The sequence below is a fragment of the Macaca mulatta genome, chromosome 11, assembly GCF_049350105.2.
Source record: "Macaca mulatta isolate MMU2019108-1 chromosome 11, T2T-MMU8v2.0, whole genome shotgun sequence".
Classification (NCBI taxonomy): Eukaryota; Metazoa; Chordata; class Mammalia; order Primates; family Cercopithecidae; genus Macaca; species Macaca mulatta.
Window position 1 is genome coordinate 129605597 of NC_133416.1, and position 17670 is coordinate 129623266.

Here is a 17670-nt window from a genome sequence, read left to right on the forward strand (position 1 = left end):
GGATCTTTGCTTTGTGGTCCGGCATGCTTGCCTTCTGGCCAGCTGGAACTGCAGGGTGCCAGGTGGTGGGTGGGCATCAGTCCGATCCTGGGCTCACCTCCCCCACAATGCTCTGTACATCTGCCCCAGCCCTGCTAACTTCCACAAGAGACGGCATCAGACAGTAAGAACCCCACACCAGCTCATCAGACAGTAGGAACCCTACAGCACCTCCAAAGCTGCTTTGCCCAGCCACTCCCGGCAGTGTCGGGCACTGGCTTCCTTCTCTCCCCACCTCACTTACTTGGCAAAGTTTCCACGACTCTTCCACCCTGAAGCTCCGCGGTTCCGTCTGCTCTGGTGCCCAAAGGTAGCTTGTGTGTATTGCGCGATCTCGGTAGAACTGAGATTTTCAAGCAGCGGCACTCAACTAGGTGTGGTCTAGAGACCAATTACAACCTCCGCGTGGTCCCCGAGCTCTTAGCGAGCTGCGCACAGGCGTTCCCAGCCCAGACGGGGCGCTGGCAACCCTGCACGCCCTCCGCCTGTGTCGCCACCACAGCCCACAGGGCTCAGATGTGGTTTCACAGACCCAGATGGGCTGAGCAGGCGGTACACTAGTGGGTATTTCAAGCCCCTTCTGGTTTTTTTCTGAATGTTGTAGGGGGTTATGGGGTTATAGTGCCAATAGTTTCGTTTCTAACAAACACATTGAGAGCAGTCCCATCTCCTCGTCTGGGCACCAGAAGAACCACTGGACAGTGTTCACTTGCGACCACCCAACTACTAAAGCAAAAGCTGTTGTTGTCTTAAAAAAAATGCAAGTGCAAACATGCACGTGTGTGAGAACCAGGCTTAAGTGACCGAGATCTCCTGAGTGCTTGATTCCGGTTTACAAAGAGTTTCGCAGCTTACAGACTCATTATACAGGTACCTTCCCAATGTGACACTTCCAATTTCACCTCCACAGAATGTGAGGCAAAAGGAGCCAGTAAGGATTTCTGCAAAGAACAGACACTTTCCCAGGTGCAACAACAAAGGAAACGAAAGCATAAACTATGCTGCTTCTGATTATTTTGCTTGTTGCAGTAGTTTTTAGTTCAAGACTGTTTTCTGACCTTTGAAAGAGCAGGCAGTGTGGACATCAACCCTTTTATCAACATCATCATCCAGAAGCAAATGGCTCCTTAATTTAATCAGGATCTCTTATTATCAAATTATTGCCTTGGCCACAGTGAGGCTGAAAACAGGAGCAGAACATTATCAAGCTGCTCAGGAAGCCAGTGAGTAGTAATTACTCCCCCAGAGAACTGGTCATCTTCCGTGTCCTACCTAGTGGAAACGGAGTATAGCTGAGATTTATACCCTCCTCCACACCAAAATAATGGATGAAACAGACAGGCTATTAAAAATAGGCCTGATTCTGTTCCCTTTTAACTCTCACATCCTTCAAATGGATGTCTCCAGGCAGTTAAGTGTTCTAGCCTTTGCAGCTCCTTGTTACCACCCGATTTTGGGTGTTTTACAGCAACGGAGTAACTTAAGCTAAGAAACACTATGTGGCTTGAAATTCACACTAATCCATTTAGAAATGAAAGAACCAGAAATTTTAAATAACTGCCTTTTTCTTCTGTTGTCTGACAAAAAAGGTATCCTTTATTTTCTATAGGATGTCATCATTAAACCACATGACTGAATAGATCAGACTCTACAATAAATTCAGTCTAAAGATCATCTATGTGATGTCTGCATTTTTTGCCTCACCATCTTTATCATAGTCCCTCTTACTGTCTGCTTTAGACATCCAGTTCATTTTGATATTTTAAAAAGAGTATTTCAGCTGGTGTGGTGGCTCACATCCATAATCCCAACACTTTGGGGGGCTGAGGCAGGAGGGCCGCTGGAAGCTAGGAGTTCGAGACCACCCTGGCCAACACAGTGAGACCCGTTTCTACAGAAAATTAAAAAGATACTAACTGTAATAAAAAAGAAAAAAATAATTATTTATCTTAAGGCCAGGAGTTTGAGCAACATAGACCCTGTCTCTAAAAGGAAGAAAAAAAAATTAGCTGGGTGTGGTGGTACTTTCCTATAGTCCCAGCTACTCGTGAGACCGAGGCAGGAGGACTGCTTGAGCCCAGTAGTTCAAGGCTGCGGTTAGCTATGATTGTGCCACTGCACTCCAGCCTGGGCAACAGAGTTAAGACCTCATCACAAAAAAATAATTTCTTCTTGAATTAAACTCTGCTCAATTCAAACACTTCCTCCTGGTGACAGGCTGGTCTTTAATGTACAACTGAGAACAAGACAGACCAGCACGTCATGCTTAATCATAATCCATTTCCAGTGAGGGCAGATCTGAATGGAACAGAACTCACAGTGAGACTGTCCCAGTTTTCTCTGAGAATTAAATGTGCTGTTTTAAATCATCCCTCTTTCAACCATTACTCTTTTGTTCCACAATTAACAAAATACTTAATTCTCTGTTGGTTAGAATTCAACACTGTATAGCAAGACACAAAACAGTGTCTATGTAGACTTCTTTATTAAGGGGGCTGCTGGTGTAGAACTGTCTACCCAACGAGACAAAAGTCCAGACATGATGTAAACAATCCACTCTCTCCAACAATAAATGTACCGTTCACATATCCTTTCTCAGTAAGGGCACACTCTTTTGAGACAAAGACTGCTTCAAGTATTAAATGAACTTACTCAAAGGCGTGTAATATATAATCATCTACCACTTTCTATTTGCATACAAATGAAGCAATTGATGTTTTTCAGTCTTCTGCTGAATGCATTTTTAGGAGCTGACCTAACTATTCTCTGAGCAAGCTAAGTATAGAGTCTTGGGTGAGTGTAGACACATGAGACTACAACTAAGTATCTGTTCCCAGGACAGAATCTCCAGCCAGGGAGACCTGACCAGATTGAATTGAGCCCCAGGAACCAAAAACGTGGAGGGGCAGGATGGATTTCATTCTCTAAAGCAGCTGATGACTGCCTGAGGTGGAAGGTATAAACTAATCTCCCTGGGATATAACAAGTATTTGAAAACGGATTTTCTACAATGAGAATGGTTTTCTTTAAGACATTTCCAAATACTGAATATTAAGGCCAAATTAATTCCATGAGAAACAAATCTTTCAATTATTATCTCTACCACCCTTCATTCCTTTTTTTTTTTTTTTTTTTTTTTTTTTTTGAGATGGAGTCTCGCTCTGTTGCCCAGGCTGGAGTGCAGTGACGCGATCTTGGCTCACTGCAAGCTCCACCTCCCGGGTTCACACCATTCTCCTGCCTCAGTCTCCCAAGTAGGTGGGACTACAGGTGCCCGCCACCAGGCCTGGCTAATTTTTTTTTTTTGTATTTTTAGTAGAGATGGGGTTTCACCGTGTTAGCCAAGATGGTCTTGATCTCCTGACCTCGTGATCCACCCGCTTCGGCCTCCCAAAGTGCTGGGATTACAGGCTTGAGCCGCCGCATTCTTTTATTAAAGAGATTTTTAAAAGTATACAGAATTTCTCTTTCATTACTAGTATTTACCGTGCCCATCAGAACTCCACTAATGGGCTGGGCACAGTGGCTCACGCCTGTAATACCAGCACTTTGGGAGGCCGAGGTTGGCCCATCACCTGAGGTCAGGAGTTCAAGACCAGCCTGGACAACATGGTGAAACCCCGTCTCTACTAAAAATACAAAAATTAGCCAGGTGTGGTGGTGCACATCTGTAATCCCAACTACTCAGGAGGCTGAGGCATGAGAATCGTCTGAACCCAGGAAGTGGAGGATGCAGTGAGCCGACGTCGCACCACTGCACTCCAGCCTGGGCATGAGCGTGAGACTCTGTCACAAACAAACAAACAAAAACAAAAAAAACTCCACTAATGAAAAAGGTGGGGAAAAACAATGTGTAGTTACTAATCAACAACCAAAACCACACCTCGCTGGGACCCAGAAAAGCAGCGGACCAACTAATTCTGCTAGCGGCTTGGGCAAGGGCAGCAAAGCTGCCTATCTGACTTGGTGCCGTTGGTGCCTTAACTCCTCCAGAAGCTGAGATGGAGCAGCAGAGAGGCAGAGAACACACGGATTTCCAACTGCTCCTCCCACCTCCTGCCCTCCACCACAGCCTGACAGTCTCCCGCAGGAGTAGCAGCAGCTGTGACTGCTGGGCTCCAAGATCAAGAGATACACCTGGAGAAGGCTGAGGCCACCAGAGAGGGGGCTGAAACAGTGTTTTCAGCTGAGAAAGGAGTGGCCACAGACTGCTAGAAAAGTACATGTGGCAGTTACCATGGAAACAAAGTGGCCAGATGCTGAAGAAGCACGAGTTGCCCCTCCTCATCGTGGGACCAGTTGGATGTTGGGCCCTTGATGGACAGGAGAGAAAATGGAAACCTCAATGGAGGCATCCACCACTGCTGTGTCTGGAGTTACCATGTGGGCTAAGAAACTGTCTTTGACCTCTTTCAAAGGCTGAATTCCAGAAGGCTGCTCCTCAATTATCACATTCTTCCATGTCAAAAGCCCCTGATAAGTATGGAACCTACAGAAATGTAGCTGATCGCATAGAGCATAAACTTTGTTTCTGGGCAGGAAGCTCCTCTAAACCTCTTGCTTTGTAAGAAGTAGAAGGAAGCAAACTTGCCTTAGTGATCAGTTGCGACAGCGACTGATGACCCTAAATATAATCTCCCATACTCTGCAGGAAAAAGAAATCTCAACTCAGTGATAAAATGATCTCTAGCTCCCAACACTTAACCACTGTCCTAGGCCTGATGCACCCTGAAGAAATACAGCACTGGGGATTAGGGGATGGACTTTCTCTTTTTATTTTCAGTTTCACCTCCTCAGTCTCAGCTTTCTTATTTTAACAGCCGGCCTCCTTTGTCTGGCAGAATGGATTATCTACCCCCACCATCCTTAATGTGTTTCCAGAGGCCTCTAATGAAGACCCTGAGCTTAGAAAACTCAAAACCAGTGCTTCTTTGACTCAGGTTGATTCTCTTCTATTCTTCTTTATTCAGCAGATTAGAGGCTGGGCATGGTGGCTCAGGCCTGTAATGCCAGCACTGTAGGAGGCTGAGGTGGGTGGATCACCTGAGGTCAGGAGTTTGAGACCAGCCAGGCCAACATGGTGAAACACCATCTCTACTAAAAATACAAAAATTAGCCAGGTGTGGTGGTGTGGTAGTGCATGCCTGTAGTCCCAGCTACTCAGGAGGCTGAGGCAGGAGAATCTCTTGAACCCAGGAGGCCGAGGTTGCAGTGAGGTGAGACCGCGCCACTGCACTCTAGTCTGGGTGACACAGCGAGACTCCGTCTCAAAGCAAAAAAAAAATGGAATACAAAAGAGAAGGAGAAAGCAGTAAACGGTAGCATAATTTAAGAAGCTGACCCCAGAATATATTCTGCATTCCATGTTTCTTCTATGGGGTTTAACTTCCTTTCAGCAACTTCTTCAAAGAGGCAGTTTATTCTGCAGTACACTCGTTAAGTCTCCTCTGAATACCCTAGAAAGGTTTTTCCATCAGAGCCTCTATCCAACTGGTTCCGTTCATTAGTTTAGTGGTGGCAATGACATATTCTGTACCTCCATCTTCCAACTGGGAGAGAAATCGCAGGGCAGCAATTTCAGCAAAGGTTACGCCCCCGAGGAAAAATATCAGAGTCACTCGGTTTTCTCCTGGTTGACCTAAAATTTAAACATTTCAGATTAAAAACTATTTATTACTGGTGCTCCTCTTCCCACCTCTTCAAACATTTTATCATTCACAAGAATAAACAAGTGTCTTCATCCAGACAGTTCATCTGAAACCCAGGAATACTGATTTTGATCTCAATGTTTTTTCTAACTCCTGAGATTCTCAACATAGAAGTTGAAAGCTGCTACCCCTCAGGGAATAATCCGACTCTAGTGCTTACTATATACATTAGCAACGAACAAAAGAGGTATATTTAATTCTGACTCCTAAGTGCTTTACTAAGTATTTTACAAAGCAACTGTACAATACCTGAAAACCACACTAACAGGACATAATTATCTGTAGATGCTGGACTGGGACTTACGTTTCTTCTGCAGTCCTGTGGGCAGTGGCTGTCGCTCCTCAAAGTGGGGCCCTGGGAGGATGCGGAGGACCTCCTCGATGCTCCGCCAGCCAGGTCGGGAAAGCAGCTGGGCCAGCCGCACACTGAGCGGGGCATACCCACTGTACACGTAGGATATGTCCGTGGGGTTCTGTGAGATAATTAAAGAACAAAAATCCTGTAGATACAGAGACTTAGAGCAACCTGACTGTGGCCTTTTGGGTAATCCAAAATTATTTGATTTGGATTTAAAGATAGATAAACAACCCCCACCCCTGCCATGCCCTGTTCTAATCCACCCCAGCAGAGCTCAATTTTAGCAGCCAGAGCTTCACTTTTGACTCAAATCTTGAAAAGCCACTCAAAGCAGCTCTAGGTACAGAAGATGAAAAATTACTTGGTTTGGCATGAAACTTCTTTTTTTTTTTTTTTTTTTTGAGACAGAGTCTGGCTCTGTTGCCCAGGCTGGAGTGCAGTGGTGTAATCTCGGCTCACTGCAACCTCCGCCTCCCAAGTTCAAGCAATTCTCCTGCCTCAGGCTCCCAAGGAGTTGGGATTACAGGTGTGCACCACCACTCCTGGCTCATTTTTGTATTTTTAGTAGAAATAGGGTTTCACCATGTTGGCCAGGCTGGTCTTGAACTCCCGACCTCAGGTGATCCACCTGCCTCGGCCTCCCAAAGTGTTGGGATTACGGGCCTGAGCCACTGCGTCCGGCCAGCATGAAATGTAGTGGGGGGAACTTGGCACTCCCCAGCTGAGCAATGATGTGCAGTAACCTTTGAACTCAGCAATCCTACTTTTAGGCATTAATCCTACAGAGATGCTTGCAGAACAAAAGATAATAGACCAAAGTATAAACATATTAACTGCAACACTGCATGTAATAGCAAAGACTGGAAACAACCTGAATTTCTATCAGTAGCAATCTGTTAAATCATTAAATAAGGTATAGCCTCAAAACCACTACGTAGCAATTTAGAAAAATTAAAAAGAAGGGGAAGATCACAAAAGACCCTTCAAGATCCTTTGTTAAGTGGTAGGTGGGTCAGGAGTCAGAAAGGTCAGAACAGTGAAGGCAGCTGAACTAATACGTACATGACAGACTCTAGACATTAAGGGCCTCTATTTTCCCACTGGGAAAAAACCATCCAATTTTGCTCCTGACAGAGGAGACTGTCTAGTTACGAGCTTTTGTTGCAAGAGGCAGCCTAATAAAGTCCCTTATGAAAAAACAAAAAAGACTGAAATTTAGAAACATTAGAATAAAAAATGTATAGCAAAGTGCACCCCACTTTGGAGACCAACAGTAGAGAATATGCACTCTTTATGTAAAAATGTATATGCGGCCGGGCGCGGTGGCTCAAGCCTGTAATCCCAGCACTTTGGGAGGCCGAGACGGGCGGATCACGAGGTCAGGAGTTCGAGACCATCCTGGCTAACACGGTGAAACCCCGTCTCTACTAAAAAATACAAAAAACTAGCCGGGCGAGGTGGTGGGCGCCTGTAGTCCCGGCTACTCGGGAGGCTGAGGCAGGAGAATGGCGTAAAAACCCGGGAGGCGGAGCTTGCAGTGAGCTGAGATCCGGCCACTGCACTCCACCCTGGGCGACATAGCGAGACTCCGTCTCAAAAAAAAAAAAAAAAATGTATATGCACAGAATCTTTCTGGAAGGATAGATAAAAAACTGGCCACCGTGACTGCCTCTGAGGGGAAACGGTGGAAGGAAACTCACTTGGCCCTGATGGCCCTGCTTTTGCATAGCTTTTTTTCTTTTTCTTTTTTTTTTTTTTTTTTGAGATAGAGTCTCATTCTGTTGCCCATGCTGGAGTGCAGCAGTGCAATCTCAGCTCACTGTAGCCTCAACCTCTCAGGCTTAAGGGATCCTGCCACCTCAGCCTCCTGAGTACAGTAGCTGGGACTATAGGTGCATGCTCCACCATGCCCTGATCACTTTTGTATTTTTTGGTAGAGACACGGTTTCATCATGTTGGCCAGGCTGGTCTTGAACTCCTGACCTCAAGTGATCCTCCTGCCTTGGCCTCCCAAAGTGCTGGGATTACAGGTGTGAGCCACCGCGCCCATCCATGGCTGGCTTGTTTATGAGAGCTGGACGTCTCCACTGGTTCCTCTAGACACTCTCCACCCTTCTCCGCAATGCCCTATGCCCAGAGATGGACCTGTAGGTCCCACACCAACACACTCCAATGCCTTCTCTTTGGGTCTGACCAGTGCAAAGCACCAGAGTGAACTGGAGAGTGGGCAGCAGTGTGAGGACGAGGTTGTCACTGGCTGGCTTCCTCTGCTGGAGGTTGACCGTACCCTCAGCCAGAGGCCCCTCACCCCTTACCTCAACAGATGGCCCCACCACAGCTCTTCTCTCCAGGTTCTAAGATAAGTTTCTAGAATACCCCCCTCTCCTTGCTCTTCAGGCCGCATCTGGCAAGGGCTCCCTACCACACTGCCTCTTACTGGTCTCTGCTCTTCCCACATCTTTATTTATTTAAGACAGAGTCTTACTCCCTAGCTAAGGCTGGAGTGCAGTGGCGCAAACATGGTTCACTGCAACTGCCTCCTGGGCTCAGTGATCCTCTAATCACGGCCTCTCCGACTAAAGGCTCATACCACCATTGGCCTTTTTTTTTTTTTTTTGCAGAGATAGGGTTTTGCCACGTTGCCCAGGCTGGTCTCGAACTCCTGGACTCGAGCGATCTGACACTTCAGCCTCCCAATACACTGGGATTACAGGCATGAGCCACTGAGCCTGCCCCATATCTTTTTGTTTTTGGAGAGAGAGTCTCGCTCTGTCGCCCAGGCTGGAGTGCAATGGTGCGATCTGAGCTCACTACAATCTCCGCCTCCTGGGTTCAAGCGATTCTCCTGCCTCAGCCCCCCAAGTAGCTGCGATTACAGGTGTGCACCACAATGCCGGGCTAATTTTTGTATTTTTAGTAGAGATGGGGTTTCCCATGTTGGTCAGGCTGTTCTCAAACTCCTGAGCTCAAGTGATCTGCCCGCTTTGGCCTCCCAAAGTGCTGGAATTATAGGTGTGAGCCACCGCGCCTGGCCCACATCTTTATTAAACTCTCCAGAAACTCCCCAATTTAAGAGCATTCTCTGTTTCCTTCTAGGGTTCTGATGGATACAATACATGATGCATTACTTTTTCAAAAACATTAGAAAATTGTTTTTAGAAAGCAAGGCAGATGTGTAGGTTCAGAAGCATGTGTTGTCATGTGGACGATCTAACCAGTCCCTAAGCTGAGACGAGGTGGAGAAGTGTGGCTTACTTGCTCGTTAACATCATCCATCCAGAGGCGTAATGTTTTCCGTATAGTTGGGTAATTGTTTCTGCCCCCCGTCTGCGGTTTCAGTAGGCCAGCCTTCTCCAGGTTGTGTAAGGTCAATATGTGCTCATAGCCATATGTCTGCAAGGGAAGTCATTTGGCCTTGATATAAGATCAGGAAAAGGATTTCTGCAATTTTCAAAGAAGGGCACTTCCAACAAATCAATTTGGTTTGTACCGTAGGACATGTTACCAAAGTCCAGCAATGTTAGTGGGTGGGCACAGAGGACAGGGTGGAGGGATGAAACGTGTCCTAAAACTGCTTGCCTGTTACTATAAATTCAGCTCACTGTTTCAAAGAGAAATTTAAACTTTTTTACTTTAAAGTCAGAATGTATGGACCCAATCTAAGTGAGCATCAAATAAATGATAGTATATTTTTATATGGTATATAATTAGCTCCAAAAAAGAATAAGGCATATCTACACATCCTGATAAGAAAGGTCTCCAGAATATATTAAAAAACAATAATATGCAATGTAGGATATTATTTCTATTTTTAAAAAATAGCCAAGGTCTGGGCATAGTGGCTCACACCTATAATCCCAGTAGTTTGGGAGGCCAAGGTGGGTGGATCACTTGGGGTCAGGAATTTGAGACCAGCCTGGCCAACATGGCGAAACCCTGTCTCTACTAAAAATATAAAAATTAGCTGGGCCTGGTAGCAGGTACCTGTAATCCCAGCTACTCAGGAGGCTGAGGCAGGAGAATCGCTTGAACCTAGGAGGTTACAGTGAGCCAAGATTGTGCCACTGCACTCCAGCCTGGGAAACTCTTGCTATGTTGCCTAGGCTAGTATTGGCCTCCAGCGATCATCCTGCCTCAGCCCCACAAAATATTGGGATAATAGGGCTGAGCCACTGTGCCTAGCCTGTTAGCTATTATCATCACACAAATACAATAAACAGTGATGGCTACTAAGACTAATTCCTCTAGGTGTTAAAAAATTTACAAAACAGTGGTGACAAGACACCAAAATGGCAGCATTGTATTTTTTATTTAAAAAAAAATTTTAACTTTTTATTATTATTTTTTGAGACAGTCTTACTCTGTTGCCTAGGCTGGAGAGCAGGGGCGTGATCTTGACACACTGTAACCTCCGCCTCCTGTGTTCAAGCAATTCTCCTGCCTCAGCCTCCCAAATAGCTGGGACTACAGGTGCATGCTACCATGCCTGGCTAATTTTTTTTTTTTTTTTTGAGACGGAGTCTTGCTCTGTAGCCCGGGCTGGAGTGCAGTGGCCGGATCTCAGCTCACTGCAAGCTCCGCCTCCCGGGTTTACGCCATTCTCCTGCCTCAGCCTCCTGTGTAGCTGGGACTACAGGCGCCCGCCACCTCGCCCGGCTAGTTTTTTGTATTTTTAGTAGAGACGGGGTTTCACGGTGTTAGCCAGGATGGTCTCGATCTCCTGACCTCGTGATCCGCCCGTCTCGGCCTCCCAAAGTGCTGGGATTACAGGCTTGAGCCACCGCGCCCGGCCTCCTGGCTAATTTTTAAATTTTTGGTAGAGATGGGGTTTCACCATGTTGGCCAGGCTGGTCTCAAAGTCCTAACCTCAAGTGATCCACCTGCTTCGGCCTCCCAAAGTGCTGGGATTACAGGCATAAGCCACTGTGCCCGCCCCATGAAGTATTTTTTAAAAAGATGCTGTCCTCCTTGGCAAATTAATAATTTGAAAATATACTTACCTGGAGAATCTCTCTTTTGTAATAATCCAAAACTTTTTGTTTGAGCCCACTATTACACACGGATTGGAGGCAAACTAATCTTAACACCTTGATCAACGAGTGCTTTTGGGCGATACAATCCTCAATGTAATTGTTGACCTAGAAATAAAGTAGTGTACATATACATTTACATATACATATACACATACATGTACATATACACACATGCACACACACAATGCATGGTTTGGGAACTTAACTTGATGTTTATTATTTTTCAAAGTCCAATAAAGGAGATATGTGGGAAAATAAGCTGTTTTTCCACAGTCCAACCCAAGGCTGCTGAGAATACAATTGGTCACTCCCTATGCCTGTCTGGACACATCTGTCTCTAAGGACACGCTTCTGAGAGGCTACCGGATGCCTACTCCATTTCAATAGTATCAACAACTAACCTAACAAAAAGTATCAGTAATTGTTTTATGTTAGGAATTTTCATAAAGTGAATAAAATTTGTTAATATTAAGAGCTACTTAAAGGAGTTATATAAGAAACTCTTTCAAAAGAGCAAATACCTTAATTTATCTAATACGGTCTTAAAGAGATTTGATTTTAGGGGCTGGGTCTCATCTTGCCAGGTATGGCAGAAAGTGTCTTGCACAGAATAATGTTAAATATCTGTTACTTGATAAAATCTACACTTGCACATTTTGCATTTGCTCTTTTTTTTTTTTTTTTTTTTTTGAGAGGGAGTCTGGCTCTGTCGCCCAGGCTGGAGTGCAGTGGCCGGATCTCAGCTCACTGCAAGCTCCGCCTCCCGGGTTCACGCCATTCTCCTGCCTCAGCCTCCTGAGTAGCTGGGACTACAGGCGCCCGCCACCTCGCCCGGCTAGTTTTTTTTTGTATTTTGTAGTAGAGATGGGGTTTCACCGTGTTAGCCAGGATGGTCTTGATCTCCTGACCTCGTGATCCGCCCGTCTCTACCTCCCAAAGTGCTGGGATTACAGGCTTGAGCCACCGCGCCCGGCCTGCATTTGCTCTTAAAAATATTTAAGTGGCTGGGTGCAGTGGCTCACTCCTGTAATCCCAGAACTTTGGGAGGCTGAGGTGGGCAGATTACAAGGTCAGGAGATGGAGACCATCCTGGCTAACATGGTGAAACCCTGTCTCTACTAAAAATACAAAAAATTAGCTAGGCATGGTGGCAGGTGCCTGTAGTCCCAGCTACTCGGGAGGCTGAGGCAGAAAAATGGTGTGAACCCGGGAGGCGGAGCTTGCAGTGAGTGGAGATCGTGCCACTGCACTCTAACCTGGGTGACAGAGCGAGCTGGGCGACAGAGTGAGACTCCATCTCAAAAAAAAAAAAAAAAAACTTAGGCAAGGCATGGGAATCGAAGCAGTTGGTTTTCTGGCTATAATCTGAGGTTTAATAAGTTTTCAATTACTTGCTAAAGAGGTTTTTTTGTCCACATACCTTATCAGTGTCTATTCCAGACATAAACTCCTGTTCCACGGTTAATTTATCAAAGAAGTCTTCAGAAGCTAAAATGAAATTAGCAAATTTGCAACTTAGAAATTAAATGTTAATCTACTTGAGTGGCATAGAGCTTTTATACATAGAGCACGATTCAGAAACTAGACATGTAGCTGGGCACGGTGGCTCACACCTGTAATCTCAGCATTGTGGGAGGCCGAAGTGGGTGGATCACTTCAGGCCAGAAGTTCAAGACCAGCCTGACCAACATGGCCAAACCCCATCTCTGCCAAAAATACAAAAATTAGCTGGGTGTGGTGGTGCACACCTGTAGTCCCAGCTACTCGGGAGGCTGAGGCACAAGAATCACTTAAGCGGGGAGTGGTGTTTACAGTGAGCCAAGATCGTGCTACTGCATTCCAGCCTGGGCAACAGAGTGAGACTCTGTCTCAAAAGAAAGGAAACCAGACATCAAGCAAAAAAGCAAGCAAGCAATAAGTTTAAGTCATCACCTGAAGAAAATCTTCTAGGAAACGTGGAGAACCCTAGGCCTCTGCACTCCTAAGTTACACTGAGATACAGTCAACAACGGTGCTCCTTTGTATCCTTAGGATTTTAGTACATACCCCAGAATAAGCGTCAGTATGAATGAAAGCTAATTTCTCAAGAACATTTCATTTTCATCATTAGGTTCAACCCAATTTCAACTAGTTTCCACTTCTATGAACAGGAAAACAAAGGACTGATTTTCCAATACTGTGATTTGGTTAATATTCGAAGTATACTTCATAAAACAATCTCCTATTCAGCTCTTATAGCCCTGTGTTGTAATGAACAAACTCATGTCTGCTTTAATAGGTGTCTTCTGAGCTCTTTCAAAATACTTAACATATACTCTTTGTACCAATTCTGCACAGAGTATTCAAGGGAAGAACACGAGCCAATTAAGTAATCCCTCAAAAAAGGAAAAAAGCGGCTGGCCGCGATGGCTCACGCCTGTAATCCCAGCACTTTGGGAGCCGAGGCAGGTGCATTACCTGGGGTTAAGAGTTCGAGACCAGCCTGACCAACATGGTGAAACTCCATCTCTACTAAAAATACAAAATAAGCCGGGCATGGTGGTGCATCCCTGTAAAACCAGCTACACGGGAGGCTGAGGCAGAAGAATCGCTTGAACCTGGGAGGCAGAGGTTGTAGTGAGCTGAGATTGTGCCATTGCACTCCAGCCTGGGCAACAAGAGCAAAACTCTGTCCCCCCCCCGCAAAAAAAAAAAAAGAAAGAAAAAAGCTAGACTAAAAAAATTAACCATCTCAAATTATGATGGCAAACTTATAGATAATTTTTTTCTCTTATCTACATTCCAAATATTTTTCATATAAATTATAATGAAAAAATTTGAGTTAACAAGTGGACCCTTCCTCCCTCCCTCTCTCTTTTACTCTTTCGAGACAAGAGTCCTGCTCTGTCGCCTGGTTCAAGCAATTCTGCCTCAGCCTCCCGAGTAGCTGGGATTACAAGTGCCCGCCACCACGCCCGGCTAATTTTTATATTTTTAATAGAGATAGTGTTTCACTATGTTGGTCAGGCTGGTCTCAAACTCCCGACCTCAGGTCATCTGCCTGTCTTGGACTCCCGAAGTGCTGGGATTACAGGCATGAGCCACCAAGCCCCGCCTGGAACATTCTTAACTATTAACATATGTACACTTCATTAACGCTGAGAAGAACACGTGGTACTAAGACAGAGCTGACTCTCCCAGGAGGCATTGTGGTGTTGATGACCTAGGTGTCAAACCTAGGTTGTATGTGCAAGTAGCCCCAGATTGAAACAATCATTACAAAGGATACTCACTAGTGACATCTTTGATCAATTCTGCAATTGAGGTATGGTTTGCAAGCGAGCCCCTTGCTGCCTGCATGTGGGGCAACTGGGAAACGAACTGCTTGATCTCCCCCACGGTCTTAGCATTGTGTCTTTCCTGAAATAAACAAGAGAGCAGTGCCTCAAGCAGGGAAGACAGTTTATTTATTTTATTTTTTTGAGAGGGACTCTCGCTGTGTTGCCCAGGCTGGAGTGCAGTGGCGTGATCTCGGCTCACTGCGACCTCCACCTCCCGGATTCAAGAGATTCTCATGCCTCAGCCTCCTGAGTAGCTGGGTAACAGGTGACCGCCACCATGCCCAACTAATTTTTGTATTTTTAGTAGAGATGGGGTTTCACCACATTGGTCAGGCTGGTCTCGAACTCCTGACCTCAGGTGATCCACTTACCTTGGCCTCCCAAAATGTTAGGATTACAGGTGTGAGCTACCGTGCCCGGCCAATATTTTTTTTTTTTTGAGACGGAGTCTCGCTCTGGAGTGCGGTGGCCGAATCTCAGCTCACTGCAAGCTCTGCCTCCCAGGTTTACGCCATTCTCCTGCCTCATCCTCTTGAGTAGCTGGGACTACAGGCACCCGCCACCTCGCCCGGCTAGTTTTTTGTATTTTTTAGTAGAGACAGGGTTTCACCATGTTAGCCAGGACGGTCTCGATTTCCTGACCTTGTGATCCGCCCGTCTCGACCTCCCAAAGTGCTGGGATTACAGGCTTGAGCCACCACGCCCGGCCGCCCGGCCGATATTTTAAGTGCTCTGTTTTTTGTATTGTTCAGAGGATGTTTCATTTATATTAATGAGAAAGGAAGAATGGAATATAAATAAATCAGGGCAAACACAGCTCCAACAGTATATAGAAAAACAGAAAAGAAAAAGTATATATATCACTGAAATACAGAGTTCATGGTGCCTGTCTCCTGAATTAGCACTTCTTTAGAAAAGCAAATGCCTCAGAGTCTGTCTTCCAATGTACCAGCTCACACATTGTGTCAGTATTTTGTGGACATCTGAGTATTGGTGAAAGATAGTATTATATAAATCATACAAATTTCCGAGTAAAAAACTAAGACAAAAAATTATGCTCAGAGGGTATCATAAAGAGGAAAGGTGTCCTATGTAATAGAAAAAAATCCATTTTTTCTGTTGACCCTCAGTCTTTTATTTGATGTCGAGACAGGGTCTCTCTGTCGCCCAGGATGGAGTGCACTAGTGTCATCACAGCTCACGGCAGCCTCTGTCTCCTAGGCTCCCACCTCAGCCTCCCGAGGAGCTGGGATTACAGGCACACGCCACTGCCCAGCTAGTTAAAAAAAAAAAAAAAGTTTTGTAGAGACAGTGTCTTGCTGTGTTGCCCAGGCTGGTCTAGAACTTCTGGGCTCAAGCGATCCTCCTGCCTCAGCCTCTGATAGTGCTGGGATGACAGGCGAGAGCCACTGTGCCTGGCCTGAACCTTAGTCTTGAGTATAGTCTATGAACAAAGCAAACCTAGCTTGGTGATGATGATATTTTTTGGCAAAATTTAATAAACCAAAAGTAACTTCAGAAATATGAAAATCAATTACTGAATATAATTCCTGAGAAAGATAAAATCTGGAATTACATGGCTGAGTTCCAAGCCAGCCTGGGTAACACAGGAAGTCCCCGTCTCTACAGAAAACAAAACAAAACAAAAAAACAACAAAAAACTTGGCTGGGCATGATGGCATGTGACTGTGGTCCCAGCTACTCGGGAGGCTGAGGTGGGAGGATTGCTTGAGTCTGGGAGGTAGCAGCTCCAGTAAGCCGTGATTGTACCACTACATCCATCCTGGAAGACAAAGTGAGACTGTGTCTCAAAAAAAAAAAAAAAAAAAAAAACCTGGAACTACATACTCAGCGAAAAATTCATTCTCAAAAACTTCCAATTTATGTTTCCAAAGTCGAAATATTCAAACTTTATGATCTTGTTGAATTCCCAAGTTTCAAAAAGGAGCCTGAGCAAGAATAAACTAGTGAACGGGCAAGAGGAGGTAGGAAGGTGATAATAAAGCCACCAATTTCAAAGCTCTGGGTTGCTAGGGATTTCAGTCTCATTATCACCTGCCACATGTGCTGAGTTTCCCTGCCACATTCACACTGGCTAAACTGGAGTTTTCAGCATGAAGCACAGGTTCTATCATAGAGGATCTTTTATTTATAGTATGGATGGCTTCCTCTTACGTGAGGTAGGAAATAATTTAAAGGACAATAAAGCAAATGTTTATGATGGAAGTCTGTAAACTGCACACACTTGTGCCTCCACCTACCTCCCACACAAAGAGAACTTTACACAACGCGGGTCTGAGAAAGTTTAAAATGAAAGAAAACTTTGGATCTTCCAATACTGAATCTGCAGTTACTGAAGATGAGAAAAGTTGCATTGAAGCCTGGTTTAATGGCTACATATTTTTAGAGCTCTCATTCCCCTCAGGGATGGGCATCTACCTGAGACCTAGAGTTGCAGAATGACACCCAAAACTTGCCTCACCTCGAATGCCGCCGAGATGATCTTTGCTTTCTTGCTGAGCACAGAGCCCACCGCATTGAAGTTCTTGTCTCGGATCTCAGCATACAGCTCCTCTGCAGAATTCAGCTGCAGCTTCTTTGCTTCCGTGGGGAGGTCCTTACCACCATCGCCCTGTTTCTTAGGTGCAAATTTCTCTGGAGGTAATTTCACATAACCTGAGCAGCAATGGAAGGGAATAAGCACCTGTGTGCAATGACTGGAAGAACCAATCAAGCGGCCAAGCACAAAACAATTTCCCTCAGGAGAAAATGGAAGATGGCAAATGACACATAGCTCTGAGCTTTTGATTTTCCATGATCAACGTACAGGAAGTAGTGACTCTAATATTGATACCACAGTTCTAATTAACTTTGGGGCACCTATATAAACCACATGCAGCACTGTCTACCTCCTAAATTTATTCAGCGATTAGGTCACTTTTCTACTCAGAAAACTTTCAAGGATCTCCCCATTGACTTTTAGTGTTTTTTCAAACTACATCATGTTCCATTAGTGGATCATGAAATCAAGCTGGTGGGTTGCAAGTAGCATCTTAAAAACAAAACCAAGACAAAACAAAACAAAACAGCAGTACTAAAAACAGCGAAGAGCAGAAAGTACAAAAGCTTATCACATGACGTTAGAGAAACTAGTGGTGACTTCGGTTTTTTTTTAAATAAAACTTTTGTTTCAGTTTCACATGCACACATAT

The 17670-nt window shown here is 45.1% G+C and overlaps 1 protein-coding gene across 6 annotated transcripts in view; it reads right to left on the reverse strand.

The window, feature by feature from the left end:
• Positions 1-4790: 4790 nt before the first annotated feature.
• The window catches only part of VPS33A (VPS33A core subunit of CORVET and HOPS complexes), a 35251-nt gene continuing 22371 nt past the window's right edge, over positions 4791-17670 (reverse strand). For 2 of the 6 annotated variants that reach the window (XM_077952547.1, XM_077952548.1), the window contains exons 7-13: positions 16941-17134; positions 14411-14537; positions 12559-12626; positions 11106-11243; positions 9361-9498; positions 6052-6220; positions 4791-5677 (exon numbers count right to left, since the gene is read on the reverse strand). In XM_077952547.1, coding sequence (XP_077808673.1) covers positions 5496-5677; positions 6052-6220; positions 9361-9498; positions 11106-11243; positions 12559-12626; positions 14411-14537; positions 16941-17134 — 1016 coding nt within the window. In that variant the 3' untranslated portion in view covers positions 4791-5495. 6 annotated transcript variants of the gene reach the window in all.